This window comes from Populus trichocarpa, chromosome 2 (assembly GCF_000002775.5).
Source record: "Populus trichocarpa isolate Nisqually-1 chromosome 2, P.trichocarpa_v4.1, whole genome shotgun sequence".
NCBI lineage: Eukaryota > Viridiplantae > Streptophyta > Magnoliopsida > Malpighiales > Salicaceae > Populus > Populus trichocarpa.
In genome coordinates this window covers 3,835,375-3,853,730 of record NC_037286.2, presented here as the reverse complement: position 1 = coordinate 3,853,730, position 18,356 = coordinate 3,835,375, and the positions used below count along the sequence as shown (strand labels likewise).

At 33.2% G+C, this 18,356-nt stretch overlaps 1 protein-coding gene across 1 annotated transcript; it reads right to left on the bottom strand.

Annotated features, from left to right (window-relative positions):
• Positions 1 to 1,028: 1,028 nt before the first annotated feature.
• On the bottom strand, positions 1,029 to 12,248 carry LOC18096162 (BTB/POZ domain and ankyrin repeat-containing protein NPR1). The gene is made up of 4 exons (XM_024595473.2): positions 11,057 to 12,248; positions 10,111 to 10,867; positions 2,298 to 2,501; positions 1,029 to 1,612 (listed from the first exon to the last, which is right to left on the bottom strand). Exons 1-4 carry the CDS (start codon positions 11,603 to 11,605, stop codon positions 1,344 to 1,346), a joined length of 1,779 nt encoding a protein of 592 aa, XP_024451241.1. The 5' UTR covers positions 11,606 to 12,248; the 3' UTR covers positions 1,029 to 1,343.
• Between the last annotated feature and the right edge of the window lie 6,108 nt (positions 12,249 to 18,356).

The window sequence follows — 18,356 nt, the reverse complement described above, 5'->3', positions numbered from 1 at the left end:
CAAATCAAATTATAATTAAGATTAAATTATAAATCAAATGGAGTTCATTGTTGATTGTACATCTAACGTAGAATGCGAGGAAAAATATTATGGGTTGTAATTATGTTTTATTTTTTCAGTATTTTAATTCTTTTTCTATTTTAATTTTTTTTTTCAATTTCATTCATGTCTTAATAATTATGGGCTGGTCTAAGGTTGCATTTATTTTCCACTACTTTTTGTGTTTGTAGTGAAACAAACGTAATAAGGTATTTGGTAACAAATTAATATGTGTTTTATAACGTGGGGCTCACTAAAAAATTGAGTTTGAAACGCAGATTTTGTGCAACAGTTTTTACATGTTTTTTTAACCGAGTTTCGTAAAAATTTATTTGTTTTGGCGTTTCAAAAGCACTTTTAAAAAATTTTAAATTTATTTTTTTTTTTATTTCAAATTAATATTTTTTTGATGTTTTCAGATCATTTTGATACGCTAATATTAAAAATAATTTTATAAAAATAAAAAAATATTATTTTAATACAATTCTAAGTAAATATATATATATATATATATATATATATATATATATATATATATATATATATATATATATAAAGGCTATAATGATGTCATCTAAATTATTTTTTAAAATCAAACTGAATTTTAATATTAACTTTCAATTAAAACTTGCTTGCTTTATAATTAAGATAAAATATTTTTTTGAAAAACAAATACCATGGCAAAACAAAATCCAAAAAAATAACACGTGTTAATAAAATAAAACAATTTTAATTAAAGAGATGCATTTTTTATTCTTATTTCAAATAGTTAATTTTTTATATTTGTTCTTATTGGTTTTAAAAATTATTAGAGCTATATTTATTTTAAATCTAAAGTTTTTAAGTACGATAACTTCTATTTTTGGATAAATTTCATTTGAAAAGGCATTAAATGCTTTTTCAAAATGTTTTTTTTATGGTTTTGATATCAAAAAATTTTTAAAAAATCTGAAAATAATCATTTTGATGCATTGAAAAAGAAAAAACACTTTTAAAAAATACCATACACTATAATACAAATCTCACAATAAATCAATTTCACAAGCCAGTGACTTCGAGATATATTACATTCAGAAGAAAATCCGCATAACTTCTTTTAGGGATGCTATCAATCTTATGTTATTATACCAACGAGTAATGCTAAATATTAAGAAAAGATGACAAAAAAAACCGTTATGTTTAGCATTACTCTATACAAATAACCTTGGATGTCAACAATATTGATGACGAATGCCCTTCAAAAAAAGACTCGTAAGAATCTTACAGTCTTGCTTGGAAGGAAAGAAGAACAGGGAACACAAGTTTTAGAACTTTCTCCTAGCCTTGTATGTTACACCGCTTTTTGGAGAAGATGAGGACGAAGAAGATGATGAGCGGGCAGATCTGTTGTTGTTCTCCATGTCCTTGTAAAACGCCTTCTGCACATCGTCTTTAAGTTCCGTGAAGCGCATCTTCTTGGTTTTCTGCTCTTCTGGAGTACCCTTATCAAGGAAGAGTGCATCAGGCATATCATCATCCAGAAACTTGTCAACCACTTTCGAGCAATGAGGGAAATAGTGCCGACCTGTCTCCACTGCCATCAAATAAAATTCAGCAAATGCATTAAGCAACTCGTGTTTATACAAATCCTCACTTATGCCCATCTACTGCAAGTTGCATTTGATTATTAAGGTGTCAATGTTCAACTCAAGGGACTTCAAGGTTTTGTGTCCACATTCGTTGGCAATGGAACTGCTTTTATCAGTAATCTAATCCCCCTAAGTTTCGACTTCACAAATGTCTTCCGAGTGGTCAAAGAGACCATTATGAAAAGTATCTTGCTTAAGACATGAGTCATTGAACATTTCTGTCTCGCTGTTGTGCATAATACATACACAGGGCACACACCTGAATGCACAAATAACATGTCTATATGCAAGTACAGAAACCCTGCCGCAGTAAATAAAATGTTCGGTGGTAGAGCTCAATGGCATCTGTGCGGAATAACAACTAAAATTGCCCAAGAAGCTTTATGCCCATTCATGTTGGCTTCATGAGGGTATATCTGAAAACTTCTTTTACGTGACTAGAAAGATGGATCCACAAATTTAGGTCAATATGGAAGGTATAGTAATTGGTTTCTCTGAGATTCTCTTACATTTACGGTAAGAAAAAAAGCACAGGGAAAATCTTACGACTTGACTTATAAACTGGGAGTCAGAGACCAAATTCACTGGCAAACAAAAATTGGAGGTTCCGAAGACTGCAGTAAATTGTACCTGTTTTATGCAGTGCTTGTAGTCTCGACTGGAGTCGTTTGGCTTGAACAGTGGGTGTCTCATTCAAATCAACCTCCCTTAAGTCCCCACTTGAGCCTTTTGATTTTGATGCCAAAAGGCCAGTGTACATTGAGGTTGAATTTGCATTTGCAGAGTCCATGGCTAGCCTGGCCTCAGCAGGAAACAGCAATCGTGCAAAAGCCACTGCCACAAAGTAGATTAGCAGTTAGCACTAATTTCAGAACAGCAATCAAATATTTAAAGGACATTTTCTTGAAAAAGTTACAGATGACACAGCTGGGGCTAAACCAGTGTATGCCAAATGCCTAAAGATCCACAATCATGCCTTACCTTATTGTTTCACAACCCAGAACTGAACAATGGCCATTATATCACATTGCAGGAATTTCACTTCCTGTTTTGTTACACCCCTTCAGTTTAACTTCAGGTTCACAATTATAGCAACCGCAGCCATTATCATTAAAAGCTGTGTTACCCAATTTTAATGATCAATATGGACCATTACATAAGGAGTATCATGGAATCTTTACCGCTGTAGATCATTTGCACATGGTTATCCATGTTTGGGTTCTTTCTTGACTGGAAGTGAACTTCTAATTTTGAGCAGTAAATTCAACACAAAAAAAATTATTAATTGAAGGGTGCTAGTATCAACCGTAACTGGAGTAACAAGGAAACCCGAAACAATTGGAGCCACAAATCAGCCTATGTTAGTGGAGAGAAGTTGACAGACGAAGGAGTTCCAATGGCAATAAACTCATCTCAAGATGGTAACTCGTGAAGGAGTCCCAATAGCAACAAACTCACCCTAAGATGGTAACTTATGATAATAAGAAAGTTGATGTTACACAAGAGCATATCATGGAAACAAATCAGATCAGATCACGTAAGTTGATATTCAAATCAGTCAAAACAACAAATCACATTTTAGAGATTTTATTTGCACAGATTCCATGCAAATTGATACCTTATTGTTATGTTAAATATCAGTTACTCTAGCACTGTAAGAGTATTGATGTACATTCACGTCCCCTTCAATAAAAGATTTATCTTTTCATCAAACACCTTTGTCTCTCAATTTTCTTTATGGTATTAGAGCCAGTGTGAACACGCAACAATCCCAGCAGAACCATACAGCATGACAGCACTGTCTCTCAATGTTGGTAATTTCATTACCCTCAAACTTAGCCCTACAAATTATCCCTTATGAAGAGAAGAAGCCTTGGCTCTTGCAGGAAGTTAAGAGTTGGTTAGGCACCTCACTAATGAAGATTCAGCCTCCACCAAGTATATCACACCAGGCTCAAATAACACCAGAAATTCAAACATCTCTGCACCAAAACTAACCGAAGAATACGTTGCCTGGAGAAAGGTAGATCGTCTCCTTCGTGGTTGGATAATTGGGATGCTTTTAGAAGAAACACTAGGCCTTGTTGTGGGTTAAATACAACCTATGTTGTATGAAATGCTTTCAAGAATAAATACGTAGAAGATTCATAAGAACATGAATTCACTCTCGGATAACAAGTTATATATCTCCGCAAAGAAGATGACAGAACCATTTGAGAACATATTCGTACCTTCAAAGGTTTATGTGACAATCTTGCAGCTATTGGAAAACCTATTTCAGACAAAGAAAAAGTTTTTTTGTCTCCTCACTAGTCTTGGTCCTTAATATGAAACTTCCACTAGCACCATGTTAAAACCACTAAGGCTTTCATATTCTGGGTTAGTCTCACAATCACAAAGTCTTAATCAAAGACGCAATTGGTTTACTAATTAGACGAGTAACTCAAACTCATTCACCCCACATCTAGTGTTTTATGGGCAAAGACAACGGCGTTCTCAACGGTTTTCTTTAGAAAATTATGGCAACAAACACAAGTTCATATCTACCAGGAGAGGCTTCCATGCATAACATCAAGATAGAAATCATACCTACTCTGTTAGATCTACTCCAGACCCTCAATAAAAACATCCTCCTTCACCTGGTGAACACCGCATGACACTTGCAAAATGAGAATTATACCGAGAAGAAACTTTTCGGTACTATGGTGTAGCCAGACATATTGCAAAATATAGTGGTGGGTACCAAAACGATCTACTCAACATGAAAACATACCACAAACTCTTGCAGCTTTCACTTTGGACAATACTATCACTAGAACAAGATGGACATAAAAATTAGAAGCCTCCAACTACATGACAGATAAATCAGATATGTTAACAAATATTCGTGATTATTGTGGTTCAGACTCAGTTCTTATTGGTAATGGGTCTTTTATACCAATACATGGTATTGAAGATTCTTGCATTAAGCAAGAAAAATAATGCCTTGCCTCTTCATGATGTCCTATTAGTTCTTGACTTAAAGAAATTTACTTTCTGTAAGTCATCTAACATCTCAGTCCCAATTTCTTGTTAATTGTGAATTTTGTGATGATGATTTTTGCATTAAAGAACAAAATATAGGGCAACTTGTGATCACAAAGAGGAGCAAGGGTGATCTCTCCCACCATGCCTGAGCTCTACTTCTCTTATCGACTCAGATTATGATCAATAGACATTTGGCATCAACGCTTAGAACATCCTCAATTTTCTACTTTAAAATTATTGCAAAATAAAGACTTGAATGATGTTATCGAAACTGTAAAACATGAACGTGTTTGTTATCGTTGTCAATTCAAGAAGCTTAATAGATTACCTTTTTCTTGTTCTAAACACTCTAGTTCTGATATTTTTTTAAAAAAAATCACTATGATTTATAGAAACCTGCTCCTATTTTATCAATAGAAAAATTCAAATATTATGCATGTTTAGTAGATGATTTGTTTAAGTATGCTTGGATAATCCCTTTACAACATAAGTTTGACTTTGCAAATGCTTATTTAGCCTTTAAACATTATGTCTCTAGACAATTTAACAAACAGATCAAGATTTTTTACTCTAATGGAGGAGGAGAATCCATAAACTCCAAACTAGCATCACACTTCCTCTCAAGAGGCATGGTTCATCAGGTATCATGCTTTTATACTCCAAAACAAACAGGTATAGTAGAAATTGAAACAATACAACATAAACTTGGATTAAGGATGAAATTGAAAACCATCAAAGTTTTTACAAAATAGTTTAGGAAAAAAAATAGAGATTAAATATGGGACCAAATTGAAAAATAAAGGCTTGATTGATGTTATCGAAGCTATAAAACATGAACGTGTTTATGATAGTTGTCAATTTAAAAAGCTTAGTAGATTACCTTTCTCCCATTCTGAACAATCTAGTTCTAATATTTTTTTAAAAATTCAATGTGATTTGTGGGGACCTACTCCTATTTTATCAATAGAAAAATTCAAATACTATGCACGTTTAGTAGATGATTTATCAAAGTATACTTGGATAATCCCTCTACGACACAAGTTTGACTTTTCAAATGCTTATTTAGCCTTTGAAAATTATGTCTCTAAATAATTTAACAAACATATCAAGGTTTAGGTTTTTCACTCTAATGGAGGAGCAGAATTCATAAACTCCAAACTATCATCATGCTTCCTCTCAACAGGCATGGTTCATCAGGTATCATGCTCTTATACTCCAAAACAAATAGGTATAGTAGAAAGGCTACATAGAATAATATGGGAATTAAGTATGACTATTATTTCACAATGGTAATCCTTTAATTTCATAGGTTGAAGCTTTCACTATTGTTGTCTACTTTATTAATACATTGTTTTCGTCTGCTCTTAATTTGGAATCTCTATATTTTACACTGCATGCTACTCATCTTGAGTATTCTTCTCTTCAAGTCTTTAGGTCTAAATGCTTCCCTTACACCTAGGATACAAGACAACACAAATTTGATCCAAAAACAATCATTTGTGTCTTTGTAGGAATAAACATAAAGGATACAATTTTTTTCACCCTTCCGGTAAAAGAGTGTTTATTTCTCATCATATGATCTTTGATGAGTCATTTTTTCCCTATAAAAAAAAATCAAAGTTGTATCACTGCATCTTCTACATCACATGTTATGAGCATATTTAATTCATGGTTGTCTCCTACTAATTCTAATTCTAATTCTATTGCAAGCATACAACCTACAACACCCCCTCCACCATGCTTAAGCTCATTATCAGCCATTCCAACATTTGATTTTGATTCACATGACGGAGCAAGTTCTGTTATTGTTAATACTCCAAGTACAACTGCAAGTTAGCATGTTAAGATTGACATCGTGACTGAAATGCGACTAGCAGAACCTGAAAATGAGTTTGAAATAAATCAACAACATGATAGAGTTGGCATTCAACAATTTGACAAAACTAAACCCATGATCGAGTTGCATCCAATACAACCCGAAATTGAGCTTAAAATGCCTGAGCAACACTCATCTCTTTCATAATATGATTTCGATTTAACTGAAATCAGACACCCAGCTTGTGCATTCTCCACATGCACCTCTTCCACCACATATCATTATTACTAGATCACAAAGAGGGGATTGTTAAGCCCAATTCAAAATATGCTTTAACTTCCCTCAAATTATCAGCAACCATTCCTCGTGAACCTCATAGCATTCGATCTACCTTAGCTCACCCTAGCAAGAAGGTTGAAATGATAGAGGAACTTGAGACTCTCCAAAAAAATTAGACTTGGGAACTTATTCCTCGCACAGCTGTCATGCACGTCATTGGCTCTAAATGAGTTCTCAAACCAAAACTCAAACCCGATGGTTCACTAGATCATCTAAAAGCTCAAGTGGTAGCAAAGGGGTATCACCAAGTTGATGGATTGGACTCAAGGTTGTCAAAAATATTTTTTTAACATGACATGAAAAATAAAATGTAAACTCGAATCGTAAAAACAAATTATAAAATCATTAGTAATTTTTTTTCATACATGGTTAATAAAAACAAAAGGCAATTTTATCAATAAAGATCATTTGAGGTTATTCTCAATGAAGTTTAGGCAATAACACAGATCATTTGCTTAAGATTAGGTTAGACTATCATGTTTCCAAAAGAATACAAGATGGGCAAACTCGAGTTGGTGAAGATGTGGATGGCTCAAGGTTACCTTAAGGAGACTCTAAGTAGAGATATGGAGTTTGTTGGAGAGGAGTACTTTCAAGTCTTAGCAACACGTTCTTTCTTCCAAGATTTGAGATGAATGAGTTTGAAGGTATGAAATTCAAGATGTATGATATAGTACATGAGTTTGCCTAATGTATGACAAAAAAATGAATGTATAACCATGGATGTCAATAATCTTAGTGAACCAACAATAAGGACTTCATATGAAAAGGTTTGTCATTTACACAAGAAGCTTTCAGAGGAGACCTTTTTTCCCGTGTCCATTCACAAAGCAAAAGGTCTTCGCATCCTTTTGATTGACACTTTAGACCCTTCACTTGGAGTTACACTACTTGATGTATTCAAACAATTGGCATGCATCAGGTCATTGAATTTGTCAGGGTCTTCAATAAAAGAAATACCAAACGAGATAGGGAAATTGATACATTTGAGACACCTCAATTTGGTACATTGTTTATTTTTGTTGTCCATACCAAAAACCATGTGTAATTTATGCAATCTGCAATACCTAGATGTTTTTGGCCGTAAACTAGTACACTCGGGTGCAAAATCATAATTTTGCATGATTTTGACCGAGTTTTACCGGGTTTGCACGAGTCAAGTCTGATTTTACTGGTTTTTGAGTTTATGGTATAAGTTTGCATGTTAGATACATGTTGACTCGTATAATTTTACGAGTCAACTCGCGATTTTAACAGCAATGATTGAACTATACCGAGACCTTCTCTCCAGTTATCAAACCTGAAACTATTTTATAGTTATCACCGTAGCACTAGTTCAGAAATGGTCTATACGTTAACTTGATGTAAAAATCACCTTCTTACATGGTTTAATTTCAGAAGACATATATATGAAACAACCTCCACAAATGGCAAATCCACAATGTCTATCACATGTGTGCAAGCTCCAAAAAGCTTTTTATGGTCTCAAACAAGCACTTTGTGCTTGGTTTGATCAGTTTAGTACAATCCTCCTTAGATATGGATTTTTTTGCGGCCTTGCAGATCTATCTCTAATTCCGATACATTAATCTTTTTTTTTTTTTGATGATATACTTCTTACAGGATCTTCTGTTCTTCTATTTACAAACTTCATTCAGCTCTTGAGTTCAGAATTTGCAATGAAAGATATTGGACTAGTTCATCATTTTCTTGGTATTGAGGCCACTCACACATTTAAAGGTCTTTATAGTTCCCGATCACACTATGCACTTACCATCCTTAAACGAGCTCGTATGGTGAATTGTAAACCCATGAGCACATTACTTGAAGCTAAGACTAAGACCCCAATAAATAAACATTACTGGAAGATCCATACTCTTTTCGTGGACTTGTTGGTGCCTTATAGTATCTAACACTCACAGAACTTGATCTTTCATACAGTGTTAACTTTGTCTCTCAATTTATGTATGCTCCAACTATTAACATTTAAAAATGGTTTATCACAATTTAAGAGATGTCCAAGGCGCCATGGATATTGGTCTATATTTTACTTCTCATTCTACACTTGATCTTTGTGCTTTCTCAAATGCAGATTGGGCAAACTACTCTACCACAAGACATTTCACCACTGGATACTGCATATTCCTTGGCAGAAACTTCATTTCTTGGTGTGCAAAGAAACAACATATTGTCTCTTGATCAAGCACTGAAGCAGAATATAGTCATTGTCAACACCGCAACAGAACTTATATGACTAACCTTTATTCTAAAAGATCTTCACCTTCCACTCTCTTCTCTACCAATCCTCTACTATGACAATCTCAGTGCTCTACATATAAAGGTCAATCCAGTGTTTCATGCTCACAACAAACACATTGAGTTGGATTACCATTTTGTGTGTGGGCGAGTTGCACTTGGACTTCTCATCACTTAACATGTCTCCGCTAATAATCAAGTAACCGACATCTTCACCAAACCTATGTCAAAAGTTGCACAGAGCTACTTTAAGGGCAAACTTTGCCTCTAGCCCCGGGCATAGTTTGAGGGAGGATATTAACAGTAACTAAAGTGACAAAGAGACCCGAAACAACTGGAGTGACAAGGATGAACACTCCCACAAATCAGCCTATGTTAGTAGAGAGAAGTTGACTGATAAAGGAGTCCCAATAGCAGTAAACTCACTTGAAGATGGTAACTCATGAAGGAGTCTTAGTGGCAATAAACTCACCCCAATATGGTAACTCATGATAACAAGGAAGCTGCCTTATAAAAGAGCATGTCATGGAAACAAATCAACTCGGATCACATTAGTTAACATTCAAATCAGTCAAAAAAGCAAATCACGTCTTAGAGAATTTATTTGCACAGATTTTATACAAGTTGATACCTTATTGTTATGTTAAATACCAGCTACTCTAGCACTGTAAAAATATTTTTGTGTATTCATTTCCCCTTCAATAAAAGATTTATCTTCTTATCAAACACCTTTGTCTTTCGATTTTCTTTAGCTAGAGCATAAAAAATGTCTTTGACTAAACTAGATTATTTTTTTGACAATTTGAGACTAAAATTATGATTTGGCAAAAAATATTCAACAAATAATAAATTAAAACATGCTGCTGCAGAATTTCTTCCCAAAATATTTTGAAGATGCATAGTGATTAGTACTAATTACCCAAATCTGTGGTGTGGCAGAGTGAATTTATGACATCTTCAGCATTGGCGAAAAGAAATTGGATAATATAAATAAATATTTATCACCTCTATTTTCCAGGTAGTCCAGCTTCATGCTCAAATCATCAGCTACCGATGGCGACAGTGTTGAGACGTTTGCAGACATTGAATTCCTTCTTCGCATATCTGTCTCCAGTACATCAATGCATATCCTGTCTTTGTTAGATTCCTGACCTTGCTTGGTGTTTTCATTATAATCCTTTGGCCTAGTCAACCTACGACAAATTGCAACTGCATTTTGTCCATCCAATGTAGTTTCTGATGCACTGGCGCCCCTAGTTAGTAGTGCCATTATGATTGATGGCTCCTTGCGCCTTGCAGCAACATGAAGCACTGAATATCCTCTGGAGTTCCTGAGATTGAGATCAGCCGAGCCTAAACTAAGAACTTCCTTGACGATCTTAGGATCACAGTAGGCAACAGCATAATGGAGAGCATAAGCATCATCCAAAGTTAAATTAGATTCACTCAAGAGAAGCTCCACCAGTTCAACATCGTCTGAATCCAATGCCTTGTGGATTCTCCTGAAACTCTTTTCAAGTATGGGGTCCACCTCTTCAACACTACTTTCAGCTTCTGGCAGAGATTTTTTGCGAAGTAATTTAATTTTACTTGAAATTTCATCAGGGAGCTCTTTATCTATGCATGTGCTATCAAGATCTGATCTTACAAGTCTTTCGATGCAGTGAGAGAGGAGCTGGTCTAGCTGGTAGTGGAAAGCAGCCATAAGAATTGGGATTACATCTTCAACAAGAGCCTTCTCAATAAAGTTCAGGAGACGCCGCTGAAAGGATAAATGAACGTTGAATAAGGAAAAAACTATCCTGACAATCCATGACAAATAAAAAAAGACGAGGAAACACACATTTTGGTCTAGCAATTAAGTTGTCAATTATCATTCCCTATTTATGAATCGCTGCGAGTTAAAATACATAGGACCACATAATAATTTATCCATGAAATCACTGCTTACCTGAAAAAGCAAAACAAGCTCTTTCATCTGAAAAGTGGCAGAGGCACACATCAATTCCACTACATAATTAATAGCAGGGCGGCAAACATCATGGGCACAAGCATCATCAACACATCGTGACACTTCTGGCGGAGATGGCTTAAGCTTTCCAGTGTACAAATAATGCAAGAAAACATGAAAGGCTTCATATCCAACCCCACCATAAGGCACCAAATCAGACATGAGGTACCTGGGTTTATCTCCATTCGTCGAATTGTTATTTCCCTTCTTAAAAAGCTCATGAAAGAACTGACTACGGGCAGCCAATACACACCGATGGACACCAACAGGGGTGCCCTCGACAAAAATCTCTGCATCGCTGTAATCATACTCCTTATCAAGTAATAGCCTTTCAAGATTGCCACTAAGCTTGTTTAAGCTCAAGTTTTCAAGGTTTACACCAGGCTCAGGAACATTTGAGGCTGATACGTGGTGGATACTAGACCCATTTGATAAGTACGAAGATGAAGCGAAACTCAAAGAAGATGTCATTTCATTGGCACTTTCCATGATTTTGGATCTAAATGTCTCTAGTTAAGCCCAACAAGCACTTAAACTCATCAAGAAACATTGAATTGACAGTATAATAAGTATCAGATTTAAAGGAATGGCCACATGAGAATATTGTTCACTGTAATGGCCATAAATTGATAGTCATCTTTAATCAGACAGGAATCATAAAACCAGGATTTCGTAATTGAAAAAAGAAAACAATTGTTATCAAAGAAAACCCAGATAACAAAACAGAACAGATACGGTCAAGAGCTGGGGAAAATGAGGACAGCAACCAAAGGAACTAATCACACCAAGTTTCCTCGCTTGAAAAATCCCAAAACTTGCAAAACAAAGACATAAACATCAAAACGAAGCAAAACACAGATAGAATCAAGCCCTGAAAGAGCAAAAACTCGAAGGAAAAAAAAAGGCAGAAAAGATTACTGCTTGTGAAGAAGACAGACTTTGATTTATTTAAAAAACGATAAAGAAGCAGCTTGAGATGAAAAGCAGAGGTTATCGGAGACCTTATAGTTGACTTGCAAATTTACTTAGCAGTGAATAAATTGACAAGTGAATAAATTGACAGGGAAACGAGTGCACATGAGGCGAGTTTAGAAAAGACTATTGTTGTTGGGGGTGTTTGCAATAATTAACATATGTGAATTCGTAGCATGGAATCCAAGTTTTGGAAGCTGTCCTCGCAGAATAAAAGAAAGAAAAGGGAAGACCACATGTCTGACAGTTGACTCGTCATATTGATTTGCTTTTTTATTTTATTTTCCTTCCCGGTAACGCGAGGGGCCTCCTAGTAAAATAGCATGTTCTTTCTTTTTTTAAAATACTTTTGAGTTTCAATATCTGCTGGGCCTGTGCTACTAATCTGCAAGTTTTTTAAAAAAATATATATACTTGGATAATGTAAGTGTATTTTTTTTTTGAAAAAAAAAAAAACAAGTCCCAATTGAATTTAATGAGTTCATTTTATTTTAATAAGATAATAAACAAAATTAATAATGATAATAAAAAAATAAAATTTATAAAAAAACACAACTTAGAAAATAATCTTTGAAAATACATAATTGGACAAAAAAAAGCAAAAAAAATCGGCTCAAGTTAACCCGAGATAGCGTTATAAACATGTAACCTAGGTAATAAGAGCAAGTCAACTCTGGTTAACCTGCAAAACTTGTGACTTAGGTTATGCAATCAAGATAATCCAGTAAAAAAAATTAGAAAAAAAACCACAAAGATATTTAAAAAATAAAAATAATAATGTCAAATGGTGAAATTGAAGAAAAAAATAAGTCAAAAAAAGGACGTCAAACCATATTAACTTTTCAAGCTAGTGACTTAAATTATTAGACCGCAAGCATCATACACAGACCCATTTCCCAACAAATTAAATGTCAAATCAGGGGGTTAGAAAAAAAATCAATTACATAAAATAATTTAAAATAAAAATTGAAATAATGAAAGCGAAAATCAAGATAAAAATAAATTAAAAGGCAAGAACAAATTTTTTATTTGAATGATTAAATTGAAAATAACAATATAACAAAAGAAAAAATCAAAAACAAAAATAATAAGGACCAAATTAGAAAGAAAAAAACATCAAAACTTGGATTCAATGATGAAATTAAAAAACATCAAAACTTTTATAGAATGGCCAAGGAAAAAATTAGAAAATAAAAGAAAATAAACCAAATTAGAAAAAAATATATATGACAAATTAGAATTAAATGATTAAATTGAAAAAAAATAAAATTTAAACGAAATGACTAGGAATAAAAATTAAAAATAAAAAAAATAAAGACTGAAATTTAAATATTAAGAACAAAAATGAGTAACCTTTATTTTTTAGGGTAAAAGAGAGAAAAAAAAAGGATCAAGTTGTTACAAATCATCATAAAATCGATGACACACATCATATAAAAAAGAAGAGAACATAGCAGCACATCTAATAACATAATGAAAAATATACTTTTTTAATTGGTAGATGTCACACGAGCCACTCAAAATACATGGGTGTCTCCCACTCACTAACAATTGTTTTCAAATTAATTGATATTCAATTGATATTAAAATCTATATAAAAAGACTAAAAACCCCTTAAACCTACTATTTAATTTTTTTGATCCCAATGGTTTATTTGTTAATTTACAGTACGTAATTAAATGAAAATATATTTATACCTATTTTAGCTATTTCATATTTTTTTTATCCGGGGAGAAATTAGATCATTTTATCGTATTTAAAAAGATAAGAAAAAATACAATTATGCACGCAAAATTCTTTAATAATTAATATATAATGTGAAAATATCAAAATATCCCCCACATAAAAGCAATTGGTTTTTAGGCACAGATGTCATTTCAATATTGCATTTAACAGTAAACTGAATCTAAATGTAAGGTGTTTTTACTTTCAGCTTTAGTGTGTGTGTGTGTGTTACACGTGATGTTTACATGCCATTTGATGATTAAAAAAAAAATGTTTACTGGAGATTAATTATTTAGATTCATTGTATTGAATGCCTTGGAGCTGTACCTCAAAGTTGTAATTTTATTATTCTCGAGTAATATTTTTCAAGCTACAATTACGTTCGCCACTACAACAAGAAATTCTTATACAAGTTGCGGACACACGCTAAGCTGTGGGTCCAATTTTATTATTTTTTTTACACCATAAATAATTGTTTGGTGTTACAAACGCATTTCAAATGAGAAATACAAATAATACTCGGAACATTGACATAACTGAGTTAAATAACTTGGTTTTATTTTAATTAAAAAAAATAAACAACAACAATATATGTAATAAAATTATAAAAAAATAACCATGATAACTTGAAAAAAAACAAGGAACAACAATAAAGTTCAATTCCAACGTATTAAATATTGAACGATAAAAATAGATAAAAAAAATCTAAAAATTTGATATTAATCAATTCAAGTTAGTATAACAAACTTGTAACCTTGACAACCAGGGTCAACCCAACTTTAGTTATCCAGCCAGACCCTTAATTCAAATAATGAGATCAGGATAACCCGATATAAAAAAAAATAAAAAAAAATCATAAAGCTCATTTAAAAAAAAATATGAACTCGCGTTAACTTTTCAAACTCGTATTAAACCAGAAGCACCATGTGTGAAAAAACCATGAAACTCAATTCTTAGTCAAATGTTGAATGATGAAATTAAAAAAAAAAATCAATTAACAAAAGGATTAAAAAATAGCAACTAAAAGTTTTAGGATCAAAATTAAAACAAAAAATAATTTTTATTTTTTATTGAAATGCGAAATTGAAAAAAAAACCAATTTAACAAAATGCCAAAAAAATTAAAAAAACCATACATCCCAAGCTGGGGTTAAATGGTAAAATTGAAAATAAATTAAAGTTTTACAAAAAGATCAAAAACAAAAACTAGAAATCCAAATAATGAAGATCGAAGTGGAAGTTCTTATAAATCAGAGGACAACTCTGAATTTTTGTGTGGCCAGCACAAATTTTAGGGCGAGGATAGAGAGAGAGCATTGTCAACAACAAACCCGCACCACCAATGATCACACGAGTCGCTCTAAATGGAATACAATACAGTTATGCTTCCAATGATACGGTGAAATGAGGATTTAGGTTGTCAAGAGATACCACATGCGCTGCTAACTTTATATATATATATATACACACACGCGCACCAAATTGTCTCGTAAGTTGACTTGCTGTTAGTGAAATAACCATTGTGAAGAGACAAAAAAACTTTTTGACACCAGTTTTTTTCCTACTTTTAAGGGTCTTTTGATCATTTTACTATGATTTTTTAATATATTTTTTCAATTATCAAATTGCCTCTCAATCAACCTGACCCCGAATGAGTGAAATATGTTTGAATGGTTACCTTACCTGATGAATAAAAGGTAGAAAATTGAATATTGTCAAAGACAACCTGAATCCCGATTGAAACTAACTCAAAATATATATTTATGGCATATTGATATATTCGTATAATATTTAGATTTTTTAATACAATATTATATATACACATCTCAATATTGATATAAAATACACATATATGTATAATATTTATCATTTTATCATTTAATACACAGACATATATAATGTGCGTGTGTAATTACTTTATATATATTAACAATTTTATTTTTTATTGAATTATAAATAATAGTCAAATAATGAATATCCATATGAATACTCGAATCCCAATATGAATATCAAAATTTCTTACATGACAAGTAATCGATAAGATATGGATATCAAGAAATTTATCCCTAGCAAGCACCCATTGCAACCCCTTTTCAAATTTGATTCAGGTCATTAGACTATAAGCACTACACATAACAAAAAAATAATTAAATTTAATTTTTAATAAATCAAATGTTGAATAATAAAATCGAGAAAAAAAAGCAATCACACAAAAAGATTCAACATGAAAAAGGATAAAAATAACAATTAGAAGAATGTTGATAAAAATAAATAAATAAATTAATTAAAGAGCAATTATAATTTTTTTATCGAAGGATAAAATTGAAAAGAAAAATAACTTCGATAAAAAGATACAAAAAAAATTGAAAGAACAAATATCAAATTGAAAAATATGATATACCTTAAATATGAAGAATCGAAAACCAATAAAACTTTTACAAAAAAATCAAAAAAAGAAATAAATAAAACAAAAGCAACAAATTAAAAAAAATAACATGTGATAAACTAAAATAAATAATTTTTTTATAAAAAAGCTAAAAAAAAATGAACTGAAATATCAATCAATAAAAAACATCCAACCTGTGATTTTTGAGGGGAAAATAACAAAAACAAAATCTCCACAGCAATAAATCATTTTACCACTGTCGACACACATGGCAACAATAGAAAAAAAACACATTGACACACCGAACAACACGACATAAAATTTTTTTTGCCCGAGAGGCGCCGCTAATGACGCCGAAGTGTAATGTATTTTTTGTTCTATCTATGACCACCCGTTAGAGTTAGTATTGTTATATACATCACATAGTATCTCGAGAAACAAACATAAGCTTGGATTTTGTTTTTGCCTCGGCTGTTCTTTCGTAACCTCGGAGGGCCTCATACGCTGTGTTCTAGATTCTCGAAAAGGGCAAGCTAACTGGTGCGTGCTATATTTTTGTAAACATATTTTTTGGCAGCTATATGCCATGTTCTCATCACATTTTATTGTTTATCCAACAACTAGTAATCTTCTGACCTCACAGGTGATAATTTAAGAAGCAAGATCGACCATTCTAGACTCATCTACAAAGTTATATACATATGATAGTTTGAATATTATACATATAATATTAAGGGTAATTAATTCTAGTTGTGATAACCTGTACAAGCAGAAGAAACAACGAAATCCACCACCCTAGAAACAAGCTCATCCACCGCTACCGCAACAGAAGTATCCAGGACTATCTTCGGTACATCGCCAACATCATAGTCAGTGGACCCACCGTACCCCTCAAGTAGCCTCTCAAGATCCTGCCACGTTGAAGGCTTATGCCAGCTAGCCTGATCACCCTTGCCACGTTGCTCTAGCCTTCTCCGCCAAAGACCCTCATCCAACGTCTTACACTCGACAATCACGAGGAGGGACCCGGTAGAGGAAGCCACCTGGACAAGTCTATCGAGATGGGCCCTCCGAGAGAGTGGAGAGTCGATGATGACGCTGAGACCTAAACGTAGCTGAGTGGAGGCGATCTGCCAGACAACGTCGTAAGAGAGATCGTTGAGGAGTTTGGATGCTGTAGCGGGTGAGGAGTTTTGGATGGATACGGTGCAGTCACGGACATCATCTTTGTCAATGAGAGGGATCTTGAGAGATGAAGCTAAAGAGCTGGCTAAAGTACTCTTGCCTGTGCCAGGATGCCCTTTCATCGCTATTATTACAGGAACTCCAACCTGTTTTTCTCCTCCTTTAATCATGTTCCTAATCCTGTCTGCGTCTTTGGATGTTTCTCAGAGCAGAGATGAAGAATCTACATAGAGATGATCTGTTCTGGGAGGAGATGGGATTAGATTAAGTACGTGTACATATTAGACAGGTTTATGTCAAAAGATAATGTTTATAAGATTACCGTGTTTGAAATTGTGGTAAAGTTTAATTTTTAAAATGATTTTTGTTATAAATATATTAAAATAATAGTGTAACCTTTTTTTTTTTGGTTTGATTGATGAGATTTGTTTTCATTTAGAAAAATGATAGAAAAGAAAAGAAAAATACTGGATAAAACCCCGTACGTGTGGCCAGAAAAATGAAATATTAGTTCAGATAGCTAACACATAACATCGAATTCATTGCCGGTGAATCCTCTCGTGTCAATAAAAATGATCTAATTTTGATTCGATTAATTAAAAAGTGGATATTTAGCACATAAATTTCAAACAAAACGGATGTAAATAAATTTAAAAAATAATCAACAATTGTTTGCAAATATAGGGGAATGAAAAACCGATCGGGAGAATGCGTGTCCATTGGAAGACCCATGAAGCCGCGAGTGAAGAAACGGCTTTAACTTGCAAAAAAGAAAAGGAAGGAAATGAACAACAAATGTTTCTTATGCAGGCACGTGATCGTGCATTTCCTTTTTGTGTATTTCCGAGAGGTGCATGGTGATTGATTGGGTGCAAGGATGTTAAAATCGCGTTTTGACTAGACGAGTCAAAACATGCTTTGCATGCTGAATCGTTTAAAAAAATCAAAAATTAATGAAATCGGGTTGAAATCG